Genomic DNA, 19,950 nt, shown 5'->3' on the forward strand with positions numbered 1-19,950 from the left:
CACTTAGATTGTTTCCATATCTTGGCTACTATAAATAATGCTGCAGGGAACATGAAGAGTACCATATATCTTTTCAAATTTGTGTTTTTGTTTTATTTGGATATATGCCCAGAAGTGGAATTTGGAATTGCTGGATCATATGGTAGTTCTTTTTTTTTTTTTTAAGTTGATTTATGTATTTTGAGAGAGAGAACGTGAGCCAGTGGTGGAGGGGCAGAGAGAGGGGGAGAGAGAGAATCCCAAGTAGGGTCCATGTTGTCAGTGTATAGCCCCACTCAGGACTCGAACCCATGAACCGTGAGATCATGACCTGAGCCGAAACCAAGAGTCAGACGCTTAATCAACAGAACCACCCAGGCACCCCTATAGTAGTTCTATTTTTAATTTTTTGAGGAAACTCCCAACTGTTTTCCATAGTGGCTACACCAATTTATATTCCCACCCACAGTGCACAAAGGTTCCCTTTTCTCCATATCCTCACAACACTTGTTATCTCTTGTCTTTTTGGTAATAGCCATTCTGACAGGTGGGAGATGATCTCTTATTCTCGTTTTCATTTGCATTTTCCTGATGATTAATGATATTGAGCATCTTTTCACATTACCTATTAGCCATCTGTATGTTTTCTTTTGGGGCGCCTGCATAGTTCAGTCAGTTAAGCATCTGACTTCGGCTCAGGTCATGATCTCATGGTTTGTGAGTTCAAGCCCCACATCGGGCTGTGTGCTGACAGCTCAGAGCCTGGAGCCTGCTTTGGATTCTGTGTCTCCCTCTCTCTCTGCCTCTCTCCCACTCGCTCCCTCTCTCTCTCTCAAAAACAAACATTAAAAATTTAAAAAAAAAACAACTTTAGAAAAAAGTCTACTCAGGGGCGCCTGGGTTGCTCATGCAGTTGGGCATTTGACTCTTGGTTTCAGCTCAGGTCATGATCTCAGTTTGTGAGTTCGAACCCTGGATTGGGCTCCATGCTGATAATGTGGGGCCTGCTTGGAATTCTCTCTCTTCCTCCTCTCTGTCCCTCCCCTGCTCATGCTCTCTCTCTCTCAAAAAAAATTTTTTTAAGACAAATGTCTATTCAGATCTTACGCTCATTCGTAAATCAGATTGTTTTTTGCTATTGAGTCTGAGTTATTTATATACTTTAGATATTAGCACCTTATCAGATATGTAATTTGCACTTACTTTCTCCCATTCAGTAGATTGTCTTTTCATTTTGTTGATGGTTTCCTTTGCCATGCAGGAGCTCTTTACTTCGATGGGGTCCCACTTCCGTATTTTTCTTTTGTTGCTTTTGCCTTTGGTGTCAGATCCAAAAATTCATCACCAAGACCTGTGTCAGGGAGTTTACTACTCATGTGTTCTTCGAGAATTTTCATGGTTTTAGATCTTACAGTCAAATCTTTAACCCATTTCGAGTTAGTTTGTGTGTATGGCATGAGATAGTGGTCCAGTTTCATTCTTTTGCATATGGCCGTCCAATTTCCCCAACATCACTTACTGATGAAACTGTCCTTTCTCCATTGTGTTTTCCTTTCTCCTTTGTCATCAATGAATTGCCTGTATAAGTGATGGTCTATTTCTGGGCTCTCTATTCTGTCTCATTCATCTGTGTATCTGTTTTTATGCCAGTACTATACCGTTTTCATTACTGTTGCTTCAAAATAAAGTTTGAATTCAGGGAGTGTGATGCCACCATTCAGGGGCCTTTAGTGGTTCCATTCAAATTTTAGGATTCTTTGTTCTATTTCTGTGAAAAGCACCATTGGAATTTTGCCAGGGATGGCATTGAGTCTATAGATTGCTCTATGGACATTTCAACAATATTACTTCTTTCAGTACGTGGGCTTGGAGTATCTTTCCATTTGTTTGTACCTTCTCCAGTTTATTTCATCAGTATCTTATCATTTTTGGACTACAGGTTGTTCACCTCCTTGGTCAAATTTATTCCTAGGTATTTTATTCTTTTTGATGCAATTGTAAATAGAATTATTTTCTTAATTTCTCTGTTCATTATTGGTGTAAAGAAACACAATAGATATTTGTTGATTTTATATTCTACAACTTTACTCAATTTATTAGTTCTCACAGTTTTTTGATGGCATCTTTAGGGTTTTCTTTTTTTTTCTTTTTCTTTTTTTTACATTTATTCATTTTTGAGAGACAGAGAGAGACAGAGCATAAGTGGGGGAGGAGCAGAGAGAGAAGGAGACACAGAATCCAAAGCAGGCTCCAGTCTCTGAGCTGTCAGCACAAAGCCCGATGCGGGGCTTGAACTCACAAGCTGTGAGATCATGACCTGAGCTGAAGTCAGACGCTCAACCGACTAAGCCACCCAGGTGCCCCTTTAGGGTTTTCTATCTATAATATCTTGTCATCTTCACATAGTGACAGTTTTACTTCTTCCTCTCCAATTTGGAATTTTTTTTTTCTTTTTCTTGCCCAATTGCTGTGGCTAGCACTTCCAATACTATGTTGAAGAGAAGTGGTGAGAGTTGGGGCACCTGGATGGCCCAGTTGGTTAAGTGTCTGACTTTTGATTTCGGCTCAGATCAGGATCTCACAGTTCATGAGATTGAACCCCGTGTTGATTCTCTCTCTTGCTCTCCGCCCCTCCCCAGCTCACTCACATGCTCTCGCTCTCTTTCTCTCTCTCTCTCTCTCTCAAAGTAAATGCATAAACTTAAAAAAAAAAAAAAGAAGTGTGAGAGTGGACATTCCTGTCTTATTCCTGATCTTAGAGGAAGAGCTCTCAGTTTTCACCATGGAGTATGATGTTGGCTGTGGGTTTGACATACGTAACCTTTATTACATTGAGGTACGTTTCCTCTATATCAGCTTTGTTGAGTTTTTATCATAAATGGATGTTGAATTTTGTCAAATGCTTTTTCTACATTTGTTGAGGTGATCATATGATTTTTATCCTTCGTTTTGTATCCTGTGAACTGATTTGCGGATGTTGAAACATCTTTGGATCCCTGGAATAAACCCCACTGGACGATGGATGACCCTCTTAATGTATTGTTAAATTCAATTTGCTAATATTTTGCTGAGGATTTTTGCATCTATGTTCATCATGGATATTGGCCTGTAAAAATTCCCTTTTTTTTTTTTTGTAGCGTCCTTATCTGGTTTTGCTATCAGGGTAATGCTGGTGTTGTAAAATAGGTTTGGAAGAGTTCCCCCCCCCCTTCTCTTTTTTAGAAGAATTTGTGAAGGGCTGGTATTATTTTTTGAACGTTTGGTGGAATTCATTGTGAAGCTGTCTGGTACTGGACTTTTGTTAGAAGGTTTTTGATTACTAATTCAATCTCCTTGCTAGTAGTTGACCTGTTCAGATTTTCTGTTTCATTGTGTGTATTTATAATAATGTCTGTAATGGTAGGAAATTATATGCGAACCTGGCTATTATACTTTCCAATTAAAACCTTATGAACTGGTCACGAAACATATGCAAAGATATATAATGCCACTAATAGTACAAATATACATATTAAAACAATGTATCATTATATGACAAACACATTGGCCAAATTAAAAATTGATAATACCAAGTTTGATGAAGATGCACAAAAACAAGCACTTTCACAAACTTGGTAGACAGTGAAATTGAAGGAGCCTTTTGGAATGTGATTTAGCAGAATTTACCAATATTTTATTTTATTATTATTGTTGTTTTCCATGTTTATTTTTCAAGGAGAGAGAGACAGAGCATGAGCAGGAGAAGAGCAGAGAGAGAGGGAGACACAGAATCCGAAGCAGGCTCCAGGCTCCGAGCTGTCGGCACAGAGCCCAACATGGAGCTTGAACTCACGAACCGCGAGATCATGACCTGAGCTGAAGTCAGACACTTAACCAACTGAGCCACCCAGGCGCCCCGGAATTTATCAGTGTTTTAAGTGGGCACACCCTTTGAATCAGCTTTGTACTTCTGGATACCTATCCTAGAGAAAATTCATGCATCTGCATATAGAGACACGTACCCACTGGATGTAATATTTAAAAAATGGAATCAACCGGGGGCACCTTGGTGGCACAGTCGGTTAAGCATCTGACTCAGGTCTGGCTCAGATCGTGATCTCGTGTTTTTTTGTTTTGTTTTTTTTTTTTAACGTTTTATTTATTTTTAAGACAGAGAGAGACAGAGCATGAGTGGGGATGGGGCAGAGAGAGAGGGAGACACCGAATCTGAAGCAGGGTCCAGACTCTGAGCTCTTAGCACAGAGCCCGATGTGGGGCTCGAACTCACAAACTGTGAGATCATGACCTGGGCCGAAGTCGGACGCTCAACCAACTGAGCCCCCTGGGCGCCCCGCATGATCTTGTGGTTTGTGGGTTCAAGCCCTGTGTCGGGCTTTGTGCTGACAGCTTGGAACTTGGAGCCTGCTTCAGATTCTGTGTCTCCCTCTTTCTCTGGCCCTCCACTCTCGCACATGCTCTCTCTCTCTCTCTCTCAAAAATAAATAAACGTGAAAAAAATGGCATCAACCTAAATATTGATAAATAACAGAGTGGCTAAATAGAAGTACAGTTGATTCTCATTATTCACAGTATTCACAGTAGTCACGTTCTGTAAAGTACTGTGAATGCTGAATTAGCATACAGAACCAGTGCTCTTAAAGGAAATACAGGTTAGGTTCCTGGGAGCCTCTGCTCACATTTTCTTTCTTTTTCTTATTTTCAGATTTTTAAAAAGATTTTTTTTTTTAAGTAATCTCCACACCCAACCTGGGGCTTGAACTCACAACCCCAAGATCAGGAGTTGCACGCTCCACCGACTGAACCAGCCAGGCGCCCCATGTGTGTTTCTGTTTAAAGACACTTGACTTATTACACATCGTGTAAAAATAATTAATAGCAAGGTCTTTCAATGATTGAAAGCCAAGGGCTTTGGAGGCTAGTTGCCTTAAGTAGGTTCATTTGCCAACATCCTTGTAAAACAAGCCAGTCTAACCAGTGTTGCAAACCTTCTCGTCCACGTAACCCTTTTCCTGTATGACATTTAGCAGGTAGTCTTTTAAAACCTTTCTTCAGCCGACCTGTCTTGCCTGCAAAATTAACTAGGTGGACGGTGTCACTGATTTATTAACACAGAACGCACAGCCAGTGGGCACCGACTGGAGCCTGAATGAAGCGTATCTGACACATGTATTTTGTCCATAAGGCACATCACGGCCTTCTTCTTTTTTTCAGTTTTACTGAGAAATAATTGTCACACGTCACCGCGTGAGTTTAAGGGGCACACAGGATGCATTGATTGACATGTGTTGTCAAATGATTATTGCAATAGGTTCAGCCCCCGTACAGCCTTCTTGATCTTGGGAACGCTGGACACCACTCCAGCCCTACTGGTTTTCATGGAAGAAGTGAAATCAACAGCAGAGGCACAAAAAGACAGGGGCGCCTGGGTGACTTGGTCGGTTAAGCGTCTGACTCCTGATTTCAGCTTCGGTCATGAGCCTGCTTAAGACTCTCCCTCTGCCTCTCACCCTGTGCCTCCCCCGCTTGCATGCGTGCTCTCTCTGTCTCTAAAAAAAGAAAAAAAGGGCACAAAAATACAAAAATCATGGCATTAAAAAGACTGCCAAAATTTGGGGGCACTTGTTTGCAGTATGAAAGCTGAAACAAGAAAGTAGGGCCTCACCTCGTTCAGCCTCAGCGGGAGACATGCACATCAAGCGACTGAAATTGTCCAGTGCTCTGCCCATGTCTCCGTGTGACCCCGGAAGCGCTGGGACTATTAACTTGGAGACTACAAATAAATTTTAGAGAGTAGCCGCAAATTTGCAAATAGAGAATCCGCAAATAGTGAGTACGGACTGTACCTGTGAAAAGGACTAAGGTAGGTCAGTTTGTACTTGCAGAAGGACGCCCACGATAGGTTTTTAAGTGAAAAAAGAGAGCCACGGAACACTACGTACAGAGGTTGAAAAAGCACGTCCTTCAGAGGGCCAGAGAGGCGACGTAAACCGATGAGGCTGAGGCGGGCCCGTGGGAGACCTCTGGGAAGAGTGGGTGCCAGAGAAGAGAAGGGCTCGTCCCGCCTGCAGGGGGCAGTCCGCTGCTGGGTGCTACTCCGCGGTTTCCAGGCAGAAGTGAGAGCCCCTGTCGCCTTATCTTCCAAGTTTCCAAGACTTTCACGAAATATCCCAATTTAAAATGTTGCCAACTAACTTAGAGATTTTCAAAAATGCTCTGTGGGTCAAGCCAAACCTGCTATAAGCCTACAGGCTGCCAGATTGTGGCCCCCAGCGTGCAGTGGCGTTTAGGAGAAAAGTACACATGTGAATAGAAATGCAGGGGAAAGGTCTGGAAGGATACACATCCACCAGACCTTTAACAGTGGTTTCCTCGGGGCACAGGAAAAGAATGGGATTGTTGAAGACGGAGGTAGGTCTTCATCTTTTCTGTATTATTTGAGACCTTGACCGTGAAAATATAAGTATGTATTATTACTTACCTACTTTAAAACGAAGAAAAGAACCCTGTGAATTGAAGGACCAAAGAAATTGTCCTCTGGCCCCCTACATTGGGCAATGTCAGTGTTCTCTGCCTTGGATTGCCAGCCCTCAGGAAGCAAAGATTATATATATACACACAGTATACATACATACGCGCGCGCGCACACACACACACACACACACACATACGTGTGTGCGTGTATTCTTTTTTCTAGATTTTATTTTTAATTTTTTTTAATGTTTATTTGCTTTTGAAAGAAAGAAAAAGACAGAGGCCTGAGCAGGGGAGGGGCAGAGAGAAAGAAACCCAAAATCTGAAGCAGGCTCCAGGCTTTGAGCTGTCAGCACAGAGCCCCACGTGGGGCTCAAACTCGTGGACCACGAGATTGTGACCTGAGCTGAAGTCAGACGCTCAATCGACTGAGCCACCCAGGGGCCCCTTTAAGATTTTATTCTTAAGTGATCTCTACTCCCAATGTGGGGCTCAAACCTATCACCCCAACGTGAAAAGTTGCATGCCGGGTGCCCCAGCAGAGATTACATTTTTAATTAGCATTGTTTTCGTTGTTTAGGGAATGTTTGTCTTCAAGGGATGGAAACCCATGGAGAATAGCTCCAGACCAAAAGGGAGATCGGGTGGGAAGGTACAGGGCGACATGGTAGTGTCCAGGAGAAGCAATGAGACCAAGCCCGCAGGGTACTCTGACCCAGTTCGAGAAGCCACGTAGCCCCGGGGCCCAGAGGCGGCCCCGTGACCTCCCGCGTCCGCTGCTGTCTGACATGGGATTCATTCTTCTGCTTTGGCGAGTCTGCCTCCAGCGCACGGCCCCAGTGGCGCCTCAGGCCAGGGTTACCAGGCCCTCACGGGGCTTGCAGCCTCAAGTAGGGAGTCTCCAGAGTGCCAGGGCCGCACTCCTGGGAGAGAGAATCTGTGACCGCTGGGTTTTTGACCTGGATCAAAAGTGCCCTCACGCTGCAACCGTTTGTGCAGGAAAAAGTAGAGTCCCGTGGTGCGTACTGACCCCAGGGACCCGCACCAGCAGGGAGGGCGTTTCTCCCAGATGACGGTGTGGCCCGGGGAGGGACCTCAGAAGGTGTCCACAGGTGCAGCTCCAAATTCCCGGTTTATAGGTATTTGTCAACGCTGGATCGGATAGGACACGTGAGTTCGTCAGGAAGGTAGCAGAGCAGAGCGGCCGAGATCTGGGATTTCGGTAGGGTGACCAGCCATCCTGCTTTGTCCAGGCCCAAGGAAGTGTCCAGGATGTGGGCTTTCTGTCTGAAAACCAGGGCAAGGGTGCCTGGGTGGCTCAGTCGGTTGGGCGTCTGACTTCGGCTCAGGTCTTGTTCTCACGGTTCATGGTTCGAGCCCCGCGTCGGGCTCTGTGCTGACAGCTGATGGCTCAGGGCCTGGAGCCTGTTTTGGATTCTGGGTCTCCGTCTCTAGGACCCTCCCGTGCTCACGCTGTGTCTCACTCTCTTTCTCAAAAATAAACATAAAAAAGAAAACCAGGACAGTTTTTAAGCATTTCCCGGGGTGAGGGACAGTCACTGCTAAACCAGGAGAATCCCAGCAAATCGGGATGAGTTGATCCCCCTGGATTTTGGAGTTAGATCCAGTTTTGAATCCCGGCTCAGCTGCCATAGCCGTGTGTGACCCTGGGCAAGTCATTTCACCTCTTCTCCCTTGGTGTCCTCCTTGTGGAATGAAGACACTAAGAGTTGCCACCTCACAGAAGAAGAGAAACACCCAGCCAGTGCTCAAAAACACGTTTAGGTGATTGAAGAATACACACCGTTAAAAAATGGAAGTGAAACGAACAGGTCTCACTCCCACCTCTGTCCCTCAGGCCACACGACCCCAGTTGCCCTTTTCAGAAGTAACCAGTCTTAGTGGTCTCTACTTTTTTTTTTTTTTTAATTTTTTTTTTCAACGTTTATTTATTTTTGGGACAGAGAGAGACAGAGCATGAACGGGGGAGGGGCAGAGAGAGAGGGAGACACAGAATCGGAAACAGACTCCAGGCTCTGAGCCATCAGCCCAGAGCCCAACGCGGGGCTCGAACCCACAGACGGTGAGATCGTGACCTGGCTGAAGTCGGACGCTTAACCGACTGCGCCACCCAGGCGCCCCAGTGGTCTCTACTTTTACAGAGAAAGTCTATGAATGATAGAAACATGTTTACAGATAGATATTTTTTAATGCTTATTTATTTATTTATTTATTTATTCATTCATTCATTCATTTTGAGGGGGGAGGAGCAGAGAGAGGGAGAGAGAGAATCCTAAACAGGGTCCACACTTTCAGCGCAGAGCCCGATGTGGGGCTCGATCCCACGAATCCTGAGATCATGACCTGAGCCGAAACCAGGAGTCGGGCGCTCAACTGACTGAACCACCCAGGCTCCCTGGTATATGGATCTTTTTCACTCCAATGTTGGTCAGCGGCATGTACTGCTTTGGTGTTGGCTTTTTTTTTTTTTTTTTTTCATGCTGTACTATATCTTGGAAGGCAGTCCACACCAGAACGTTTAGATTTTCCTCACTGTTGAATGGCCGCATAGTGTTTCGTGGCCTAGGGACGTCCTAATTCATTTAGCCCGTCTCGTACTGACTGACGTTTGAGATGCTTCCAGTTATAAGCAACAATATGATACTTTCTTTATATACGGTGCACGCACAGAAGTGTGTCTGTAGGATTAATTCCTAGAAGTGATGCTGGGTCGAAGGAGCTGCTGTTACCCTTAGTGTCAGTCTCTAAGAAGTCACATACTGAATCCACTCTTCCCATCTATCTTTATTTATTTTTTGAGAGAGAGAGACAAAGTACAAGTAGGGAAGGGGCAGAGAGAGAGGGAGACACAGAACCTGAAGCAGGCTCCAGGTTCTGAGCTGTCAGCACAGAGCCCGACGCGGGGCTCAAACTCACGCTCCGTGAGATCATGACCTGAGCCCGAGTCGGACGCTTAACCGACTGAGCCCCCCAGGCGCCCCTCCACCCTCCCTTCTGCAGGCAGATACTAGCTATTCACCTGATCATAGAGATCTATGTCCAGTGTGTTTTGTGTGTAAGGAATCAGTTAAGCCCTGGTACTGACAACTTGGAAAATTCTAGAACACCTCTGCTACTTCTCCTCTCCTTTCAACACCGCCCCTTCTTTCCCCATCCACATCGGCATATGACTTCATTCCCGCGACGTGCGTCGGTGGAGATGATGTCTGAGCCTGGGTTCCTTAGAGAACAGAATCTGAGGCGAGGTTTTTATACCAGACTGTGTGGGAGCATCTGTTCCCAGGGCCGCAGGAGTGATGAGGAAAAGGGAGCACAGCAAGGGAAGGAGAGGAGCAAATGTGAGAGCATGCATCACTGTACTGGCCACAGCTTTTGCAAACACGATTGCTTCCTGTGTCTCACAGGATGTCTTTGAGAAGCCGAAAAAAAAAGCTGTATCATCTCTGAGCCTGGGGCGGGGTGGGGGATGGGGGGCCGGTGTGGGGGAGGGGCACGGAAGGGAGGATCAAGCCATCTCCAGGCTGCTAAAGTCCCTCATTAGTCAACGTTTGCCCCTGCAGGGTATTAACCTCTTCTCTCTTAGGAGTTGAGCAACCTTCCTCCTCCAGCAGTTACAGCAAATGCTAGAACCCAAGGCAGCCTCCGTGGAGGCTAGAACCCGCGAGGCAGAACCAAATGCTAGAACCCGCGAGGCAGAGGGCGGAAGCACGGATGCTGGTGCGAAGCCGGGCACGGTGGCTTCGGTGGGTTCGTGCCCTCCTGTGACTCGGAGCCTGCGGCAGCCACAGACCAGGTCGCTGCTCGCATCCCGGCCGGAAAGCAAGGCCAGTACGGGATTTCAGTGACACATAAAGTGAGTTTGGGGCCCACGGGGGCGTTGCCATATTTCGCTGTCCCTGATTACCTTATGGTGGCATCATTGAAGTCAGGATGCACCTTACAACTGACAGCATGTCAGAGTTTAACAGGCAGTTTTGTTCCCTCTCTTAGCGGCACGTAGTGGCATTTTAGATGAAAGACGGTAATTCATTTGGGCTGCTGCGTATCAGCGTGTCTCTTGATATCCTGGGTGCAGAAATGTTCTCACAAAAGAGGCACTCCCATCTCCTGTGGGAACGACCCATAAAAGGAAGAGCGATGAACAAATTCATAAATCAGGGACCTCGGATCTCCGTCGTTGGTAATAAACATTCACTCTAAGTAATATGACCATTTGTGGCTTACAGGTATCAGTGCTTGATAACGTTTGTCAAGGTCAAGTCCGGGCTGTGAAAGGAAAGTTTTTCCCTGCGTTCATGGTGAGTAAATGCTTTAATGAAGGCAGAGATCCATGCTGAAGATTGACGCCTCGTTCACCTTAACAAAAGTACACTAACAGCAGGAGTCCATCCTTCTTTTAAAAATTGTGTATGAGTGGGGCGCCTGGGTGGCGCAGTCGGTTAAGCGTCCGACTTCAGCCAGGTCACGATCTTGCGGTCCGTGAGTTCGAGCCCCGCGTCGGGCTCTGGGCTGATGGCTCAGAGCCTGGAGCCTGTTTCCGATTCTCTGTCTCCCTCTCTCTCTGACCCTCCCCCATTCATGCTCTGTCTCTCCCTGTCCCAAAAATAAATAAACGTTGGAAAAAAAAAATTGTGTATGAGTGTATTTACCCAGTGTGCTTCAGGTTTGTACTCATATTAGTATCCTAAATTGTGATGCTCTAAAATGCGTGTTTAGAGTCTAAATCCTTTATGTTCCTTTTTTTTTTTTTACATTCATTTTTTATGTTTTGAAAGACAGAGAGCGCAAGTGGGAGGAGGGCAGGGGGACAGAGGATCCTAAGCGGCTTCCACACCGACAGCAGCGAGCCTGATGCAGGGCTTGAACTCACGAACCGTGAGATCAGGACCTGAGCCGAAGCTGGACACTTAACCGACTCTGCCACCCAGGTGCCCCTAAATCCTTTATATTCCAAGCGTGGTGTTTGAACTAGCAGTGTGGGACAACAACCTGGGAACTTGCTAGAAATGCAGAATCTCAGACCCCGTCCTAGCCCCGCCTGCTAAATCAGAATACATATTTAATATACAGGCTCCCACATCAGCTGATGAGTGGATACGCAAATAAGGTCTGTCCACACAATGGAATATTACTGAGCCATAAAAAGGCATGAAATACTGATATGTGGTATGGCATAGATAAGCCCTGAAAACATTATGTTAAATGAAAGAAGTCAGACACAGAAGAGCACATATCGTATGATTCCATTCATTTGAAATGTCCTGGATAAAGCAGATCTATAGAGACAAAAAGAAGATTATTGTCTGCCTGGGGTATGGGCGAAAGGGGGCATCGGAGTCACTGATGATGGGTGAGGGATTTCTTTTGGGGAATGATGGAAATGTTCTGGAATTAGATAGTGGTGATGTTTGCTCAACATTGTGAATATACTAACCACCACTGAATTTTTGAATTTATGCTATATGAATTTTATTTCAAAAACATTTTTTAAATGAAGCCAACCTAACATATTGCCTGCAACCTTTAACAAATCTTAAGATTTCTTTTGTTCCCACAGGACAGGAAGAGAAAATGCTGCTTAAGTCACTTTAGTAGAGGGGCACCTGGGTGGCTCAGTTAAGTGTCCAACTTTAGCTCAGGTCATGATCTCGAGGTTTGTGAGTTCGAGCCCCGCGTCGGGCTCTGTACTAGCAGCTCAGAGCCTGGAGCCTGCTTCGGGTTCTGTGTCTCCCTCTCTCTCTCTGCCCCTCCCCTGCTCATGCTCTGCCGTTCTCTCAAAAATAAGTAATCATTAAAAAAAAATTTTTTTTTAATTATTCCAGTAGAAAGAAATGTTCCCCAAGTAATACAACATGAAAATCTTATGGCTTTATTTTGGATCATCTATGGAAGTAATGTAAAGTAAAAGGTTCCCAGTAAATAAAGTGCTATGTTAACATCATTAAAAGTGGGGGGAGGAAAAAAGCCAAAAACTTAAAAGGCATTTAAAAATAGAAACAAACAAACAAAAAAACCAAAACAAAACACAAGCCTTCCCCCCACCCCAGGTGATTCACGTAGCTATTAAGATTTGGGAAGTGCTGCTCTACATATCATGCCCTTGACTGCAAGACCCCCATGTCCTTCCTCACCCTCGCTCGGAAAACTCTTCCCTTTCCTTAGAGGCATCCCCAGATGTGACACTACTCCAGTTGTTAGCTTGGCCAGCCCACACCCTTCTCCGGCTGCCTGTGCGGTAGAGGCTGTTGGCCAGGTAGTGCCACCCCCCCGGGTTAGGAGGGGGGCCCTTCTCCAGTCCTGGGTTGCGAGGCATCCCTGCTCCCCGGAGAGCACGGCCGGCGCCCGGGGCCCCAGCCGGCCTCTGCTGAGCACGGCTCTCCGAGTTTCTCCGTCTGCCTTCATAAGTGGCCGAAAAACACACCAGACACCAAACTGTTCCCCACATTGTCCTCATCGCTTCTTCTCACCAGGTACCTCTGCCCCCAAATCTCCACTCTCCTTCTTGAAACAAAAAAGTAAAGGACCTCAGATACCGACACATATAAGAACATCAAATGGAATGAGGGAAGAAGGGAAGGATTCCCCCTTCTCCCCAGAGATATCTCAACTGTAGCTTCTGCTTGGGCAAAATTTTCTAGCACGCATGCACAGACACACACACACACACACACACACACACACAGAGGAAAGATATGTAGCAAAATATTAACAGTGATTTTTTTTAGTGGGTGGTAGGATTTATCTATTTCTCTGTATTTCTAACTTTTTAAATTTTTTTTAAATGTTTTTATTTATTTTTGAAGGAGAGAGAGACAGAGCATGAGCAGGGGAGGGGCAGAGAGAGAGAGGGAGACATAGAATTCAAAGCAGGCTCCAGGCTCTAAGCTGTCAGCACAGAGCCCAATGTGGGGCTCGAACTCAGGAACCGTGAGATCATGACCTGAGCCGAAGTCGGACGCTTAACCAATTGAGCCACCCAGGCGCCCCTGTATTTCTAATTTTTTAAAAAATGAATGCATCTTACTTACATAATCATAAAAATAAAAGATTTTTTGTTAGAGGAAGTAAGAAACTCCCCATGGTGATAGAATATGTGATTTCAACATGCATTTTCAAATAGAGAATTTCTGTCTTGCAAAAATTAACCTGTAGGGTCACAAAGTCTCCCTCATACGATTCACAGTACACAAAAAAGTCTTTTATGAGTGATGTCGGGTTACCAGAGGCAGGAAACAAAGCTGGTTCCCAGATCCTGGAAGGAGGTTGTGCGGAAGCCTTCTGGAAATTTCAGGCCCTCCTCCAAATGAGAACACATCTTTACAGAAGATACACTGTCTCCTCTGTAAAGAGGGAGTTTAGGAGAATTACCTCATTATCATACCAGTTGGTCATAATCCCCGCCTGATCCTTTTTAGCACATTAGGTATAGATACTTTGTTTTGAATCTCTACCAAGAAGGAGTTGAATTGGTTAATTCGCCTGGAAGTGGTTCAGTTTAAAAGGGTTTCAAGTAATTTTGCTCGTTTGTTATTATCAGCAAGGATGAAAGCTGCACATTTTGTTTCTAACTGTATTCTCTTTTAGGTGAATTATCTGAACGCTTTACAGAAAGTACATTTAACTGGATAATTCTAAAACACGGCATTAAAAACCGAATAGGGTCATTGAGAGAGATTTGAAATTCAGATGAGCAAAAGCTCTTCTTATGTTTGTGTACACGTCCATGGATTTTTTTTTTTAACAGAAATGGTGCGTTATTGGGGAATTTTTAAATTTCGAGTGTCTGACCTTTGCCACTCAAACTAGCTTAGGCAAGAAAGGAATGTGCATTGACTCATAAAACAAACTTAAGGCAAAGTCAGGGTTATTTCTGGCCTCAGTGACCAAAGACTCGAAGGCTCTCGGGACTGCCCCCCCCCAGCTTTTGCTCTCTGCTTCCAGCTCTCTGTGGTCCACTCGTGCACTCAGACTGCAGTTCACCCGGCAGGAAACATGGCGGCCCCTTCCCCCAGCCTCCCGGCCTCCCGGCCTCCCATCTTCCCCTGTGGGAAAAGGCCTTTTTTCTTTGGTTCCAGATTAAGAAGTGCCAGGGAAGGTTCCTGACAGGCTCTGCTTGATACACCAGCACACTCTCTGACAAACTGTCATCGCAAGGTGGCACGGGGCTGTGACTGGCTCAGTCTGGATCAAGTGCCCACTTCTGGTTTTTAGTATAGAGTGTAATGTTTATTTATTTATTTTGAGAGAGAAAGAGAGAGAGAGAGAGAGAGAGAGTACAAGCAGGGGAGGGGCAGAGAAAGAGGGAGAGAGAGAGTCCCAAACAGGTTCTGCGATATCAGCACAGAGCCCGACGTGGGGCTCGATCCCACGGACCGCAAGATCATGACCTGAGCCGAAATCCGGAGTGGGACACTTAACCGACTGAGCCGCCCAGCCGCCCCTCAAGTACCCGCTTCTAAACCAAACCCTGTGACGGAGGGGAGGGTCATGCAAGGAGAGGCCAGCTCACGTCTGAACCACGGGTGCTGTTTCCTCAAGAAAGATCGGGTGCTATTTCTTGTAGTACCCGGGACCAGTGAGCTAGTAGACAAATGACAAGTGTTCACCACATACAAGTGGGATCATATTTGATGCACCTGTTTTGCCGCATTTTTTTTTTTTTACACATCTTTCATTTTTCCACGTTCTGCATTAGTTCAATGCTGATAGCATTTAATGGTGGAACGATATTCTATTCTGAAACCCGGACGTGATGACTGGAAGCGACCAAGACAAGGGCCTCCCACTAAGGTAGGCAGAGCAGAGAGACAGAGGTCATCTGAGTCCTTGCTGGCCCTCCCAGAGTGGCTGGACCGGTGCTATTTCCACGCTTCTTGATACCTGAGAAAAATAGCCCCTACAGGCTGAACGACAGTAGTCCCTTACACACAGCCAGGCACAGTCCCTTAGAGAGGGGCTCCAGGCAGGCTGGAGCCATTAAAAGGAGGCCGGGAAGTTTATCACCAACGGGAACAGACGCAGGACAGTGCTAAGAACCCCAAAGAGACTGAAAGGGAAACTGAAATAAAAGAAATTGCAGCTGGGGCATCTGGATGGCTCAGCCGGGGAAGTGGGGGGAGACTCCGACTTCGGCTCAGGTCATGATCTCACGATTGGTGAGTTCAAGCCCAGCATCGGGCTCTGTGCTGTCAGCCTGGAGCCTGCTTTGGACCCTTTGTCCCCCGGGCCCCCCCGCTCCTCCCCCACTCTCTGAAAAATAAACATTAAAACAATTTTTTTAATGAAGGAAACCTATTAAAAAAAGAAAGAAAGAAATTGCAGCCTGTTTCTTTTTTGAACTGTTAAAGGAGACTGACCCATAGAGCATCCCTGAGTCAACGCGATGTAGTTACAGTAGTGTGGAAATGGCAGCCATGGATGAATCGGGCAGAAAGAGGGTCAGAAGTAGCACCCCGAGGCTTATGCTGTGTACCATGGAGGGTTTCAGAAATCTCCAAGTGCTCCCAGTAAGGGTGATGGGACAGGCTGAAACTGAGAGCCAGGAAGCCTCCCGAAGGGTCACCCTGTGGCTGAAGACCCATGGCCAAGACTTCAGGGCAGTGGCCTAAGCAGGCACCGGAGAGAACAGGCTCCCGGAATTGGACGGGTCAGTGGCGATGAAATGAGTAGAGAGGCCAGGAGAGATCTGGTGAGTGAGCTGTGCGTGGGGTGAGCAGGAGTCAGTGGAGAAGGTCAGCTGGAGAACTGGGGTCCCTTCCCCCCCGTGCGCCCCCTGCTCCCCAGTAACATCTTGGGAATGAGTAAGTGGAGAGGACGCCGTTGGGGGAGACAGACAGCTTTCAGAGGGAGTTTGAACTTTAAATGGACTACGATTTGCCCAAATTTAACTATTTCAAACCCGAAAGAGAATGTTTTAACCAGTAAGCTGAAGAGCTGCCCAGTAATGAGAATCTTCTGAGGAATCTTAGTGCAGTCATGAAGACTTAAAAAAAAAAAATGTGTACTAGGGCGCCTGGGTGGCTCAGTCCGTTGAGCATCCTACTCTTGATTTCGGCTCAGGTCATGATTCTGGGGTTGTGGGATCGAGCCCCACGTTGGGCCCCATGCTGAGTGTGGGGCCTGCTTGAGATTCTCTCTCTCTCTCTCTCTCTCTCTCTCTCTCTCTCTCTCCCTCTCTCTCCCCTGCTCATACTCTCTCTCTCTCTAAAATAAAAAAAAAATTCTTTTTTAATTTGTACCTCTGGGTCGTGCCATGTACATTGTGACTGTCCCTCCCCGCTTCCCGTACGTGTAGATCTCTATTACAAGTTTCCTTAAAGAGGTGCCACAGGAGTTTGACAGAGTGTCACAAGGAAAATGTCCTAAAGGCCACTTTAGTCCTGTGGTAGCCAGTCTCCAAGGTGGCCCACTGATCCATGCTTCCTAGTATTCATGTCCTTGTCCCACACCGTACCAGGGGTGGTCTGCATGACCAAGGGCATTTGGCAGAAGGGACGGTATATCACTTCCAAGATTAGGTGAGCCTCTGCTTCTGTCAGATCGCTCATTCTGGGGAAACTGGCCACCATGTTGTGAGGAGAGGCCTACGTGTGAGGAGACAGCCTGTGTATGTGTGAGCTTGGAAGCAGATCCTCCAGCCCCAGTCAGGCCTTCAGATCATCTGCAGCCCCAGTCAGCACCTGGATGCAGCCTCATGACAGACCTTCAGTTAGAGACAGCCAGCTAAGCTGCTCGGATTCGCGAGCCACAGAAACCATAATAAATGTTGTTGTAACCCACGACGTTTGAGGGGTAATTTATTATGCACCAATAGACGATATACTCCCTCCCTTAGAGGGAGTTAAAGCACCTGCTAAAAATCTCTTTTCATCCTCCATGAAGTCTTTTCAGCTTCCCTCCCCTCCTCCATTTCCATGCTGCCACACCTGTAAGCACCCAACTCCTAATAGGTCATGGGCCTGCTCCAAGTAGCCACCCGGGGTACATGGCCTCATTTCTCTACAGGCTGATTTTCTCATGAGACCGAGCTTCTCCTCCCCTTCTTCTCCCCACACATCTGATAACGATGAATAAAATGCTAAGAGAGCGAGGCTGGGGCAGAAGGAACGAGGCCAGAGGGAGAGGCAAGGGATAGCCATCAGCCAGATTCAGTGACTCTTCATGTATCTGCCCTCCACACTCCCTGATGATCGCTTGAAGAGCCATAGAATCTTCCTGATGGCAGAATACCAGAAAGACCCCTGAGGGGCCTGGAGATGCCTCTGATTATCCAGGCCCTGAACTGTGTTCCGTTTATGGGAGCCTGGCACTCCCTAGGTTTCCAGGGTGTTCCTTGCTGTTTCTGGGTTCCCCTGAGATTTCAGTTTATTCCCATTTCCATCTAACTAAAATATATCTGCTGAGCAAAACCAGATGTTTGTTTATGGTGGTCAGAATTCCCCAAAATGCTACTGTGGTCATTTTGCAGCTGACTACAGTTATATAGCAAAACAGTTGAGATGCACTAGCTATATGGAAGGAAAAAAAAAAAAAGAAAACATTATTTGGTATCGCAGTGTATCTTCTATGGTTTCTCGCCTCTGTTGGCCTGTGAGCTTCAGGAAGGCAATGGTCACATGTGATTCCTGTGGGTAACCACAATGCGCAGAACAGTCTGGAATGTAGAACGTTCCCAGTAAATATTCGTTGGAAGATACACCGTACACATTGAAGGAATGGTTGAACTAGCGCTTAAGGAGTCTTTCACATTACCCCTTGAGCTGGTAATTCTAAGAATTTTACAGTCCACCACAAAATGTTCTTCTTCTTCTTATTATTATTATTTTTAATTTCTTCTTTATTATTATTATTCTTTTATTATTCTTTATTTATTTTTGAGAGAGAGAGAGAGAGAGAGAGAGAGAGAGCACGAGTGGGTGAGGGGCAGAGAGAGGGAAACCGAATCCAAAGCAGGCTCCAGGCTCTGAGCTGTCAGCACAGAGCCCCACTCAGGGCTCAAAGAACCACGAGACCATGACCTGAGCCAAAGTTGGACGCTTAACCAACCGAGCCACCCAAGTGCCCCAAAATGTTTCGGTTTTTTGTTTGTTTGTTTTTAACTGCACTGAATGAATCAACAAATCGGGTAGACAGGTGCGTTTTCTTCATTGTAAAGAAAGGCTTCTATTATTTTTTAGGTAGGGGCTCGCCCAAAGTGAACACTGGTTCTCACATAAGACCCGGGAGGCTCCACAGTTTGGAACCCAGTACACCTTTCCTAGGCGATAAGACACCCAGGCCAGCCTCCTCTGGCTATTAACAGGTATGGTAACCAATGGAGAGGAAATTGCGATGCTAATGGGAGGGGGCAAAACGTCTGTTTTCCGCTAAAGGCTTCTGCTTGGGGTTTCTTAATGCACAGCCTCAGTTGCCCAGGGATCTGTTGGTGGCAGACACTAGGCAGGCTCTGCCCCCCAGGATGGGGAACCCGGCACAGGAGGATCCACAGGGCCGCGGCGATGAGCTGCCCCGCGCTTGGCAAGGGCGAGGTGCCAGAGCGCGGGAGGCGCCGCCGTTGGTACAAGGCTGCTCGGCGGCAGTCGGGTGAGGCCGGGTGGTTCGCATCTGCAGATCCCTCTCCGGGTGTACAGTCTCCGGACCCCACCCTCTCACCTCGGGAGAAGCAGTTCCCGCGGTAGGGAGAACTGGGTTTTGCACTTGGCACCGCTGGGACCTGGGCATCCCCGGACTCCGAGTCCTTTGAAGCGGTCTTGTTCGAGACTACATTTCCCAGAAGGCCGCGCGGAGATTGAAAGCTGCATCAGCCTATGGACGGACAAGGCTTCTGGTCGCCGAAACTGAGCAGCCAATGGCAATGAAACAGGGGCGGTGTCTTCCGGCTGCGAGCGGTCGAGCGCAGAGTCCCACCTGTGTCCCCACAGTCCTGTCACGAATCCCGGTCGGGTTCGAGAAGGGACCGCCTCGGCTTTGTGGGCCGGGAGCGGCTCGGCGGTGGAGGACTCTCACTTTCTGCTCCATCCCGGAGCCGGGCCGGTGAGTGATGCGGGGAAGGAGACTGCGGCGGTCGCCCGGGAGCTGCAGAGGGGCGTGGAGGGGACTCGCCCGCCGCCGCGCTGTGGCCCCTGCCGGGTCGCCGCGCTCGCCTTTCGGAGCCCGCGGATTTCGCTGAAGAGTGAGGAGAGGTGGCTGCGGCTTTCTGTGCCGTCGTCGGGATAGCCCATCCTCTTGATCAGTCTTCCCGCTCCTCGGTCGTGGTCCCCGGGCTTCGGCGTGCCTTGTGACCCTGTGACCGCGGCGCCCTGATTAGGGCCTGCAGCACCGCGAGAGGGGTGGGGGTGGGGGACGAGTGCCGGTCCCACCCGTGCCGTCATGTCCCTATTAATAAACCCAGCGAACAAGCCGGTGCCGCTCACGATGGCACTTAGTCACAGCACCTCGGCGCTCCGGGAGCCTGCGGGGTCACCTGCGGGGGGTGGGGGT

General features: G+C 47.3%; 1 protein-coding gene across 4 annotated transcripts in view; it reads left to right on the forward strand.

The window, feature by feature from the left end:
• The window catches only part of ZNF774 (zinc finger protein 774), a 42,440-nt gene that overhangs the window by 14,398 nt on the left and 8,092 nt on the right, over window positions 1-19,950 (forward strand). Inside the window, exon 2 of one of the 4 annotated variants that reach the window (XM_040493582.1) lies at window positions 10,698-10,769. Coding sequence is in view for 1 of the 4 variants with exons in the window: in XM_040493578.1 (XP_040349512.1) it covers window positions 19,319-19,503 (185 nt within the window). In the remaining 3 variants the exon portion in view is untranslated. Of the gene's footprint in view, window positions 1-10,697; window positions 10,770-19,100; window positions 19,504-19,950 lie in introns of those variants that run through there. The other 3 variants (XM_040493578.1, XM_040493581.1, XM_040493580.1) reach the window with 3 other exon arrangements.

This window comes from Herpailurus yagouaroundi, unplaced genomic scaffold (assembly GCF_014898765.1).
Source record: "Herpailurus yagouaroundi ecotype Mexico unplaced genomic scaffold, PumYag 185, whole genome shotgun sequence".
NCBI classification, from domain to species: Eukaryota; Metazoa; Chordata; class Mammalia; order Carnivora; family Felidae; genus Herpailurus; species Herpailurus yagouaroundi.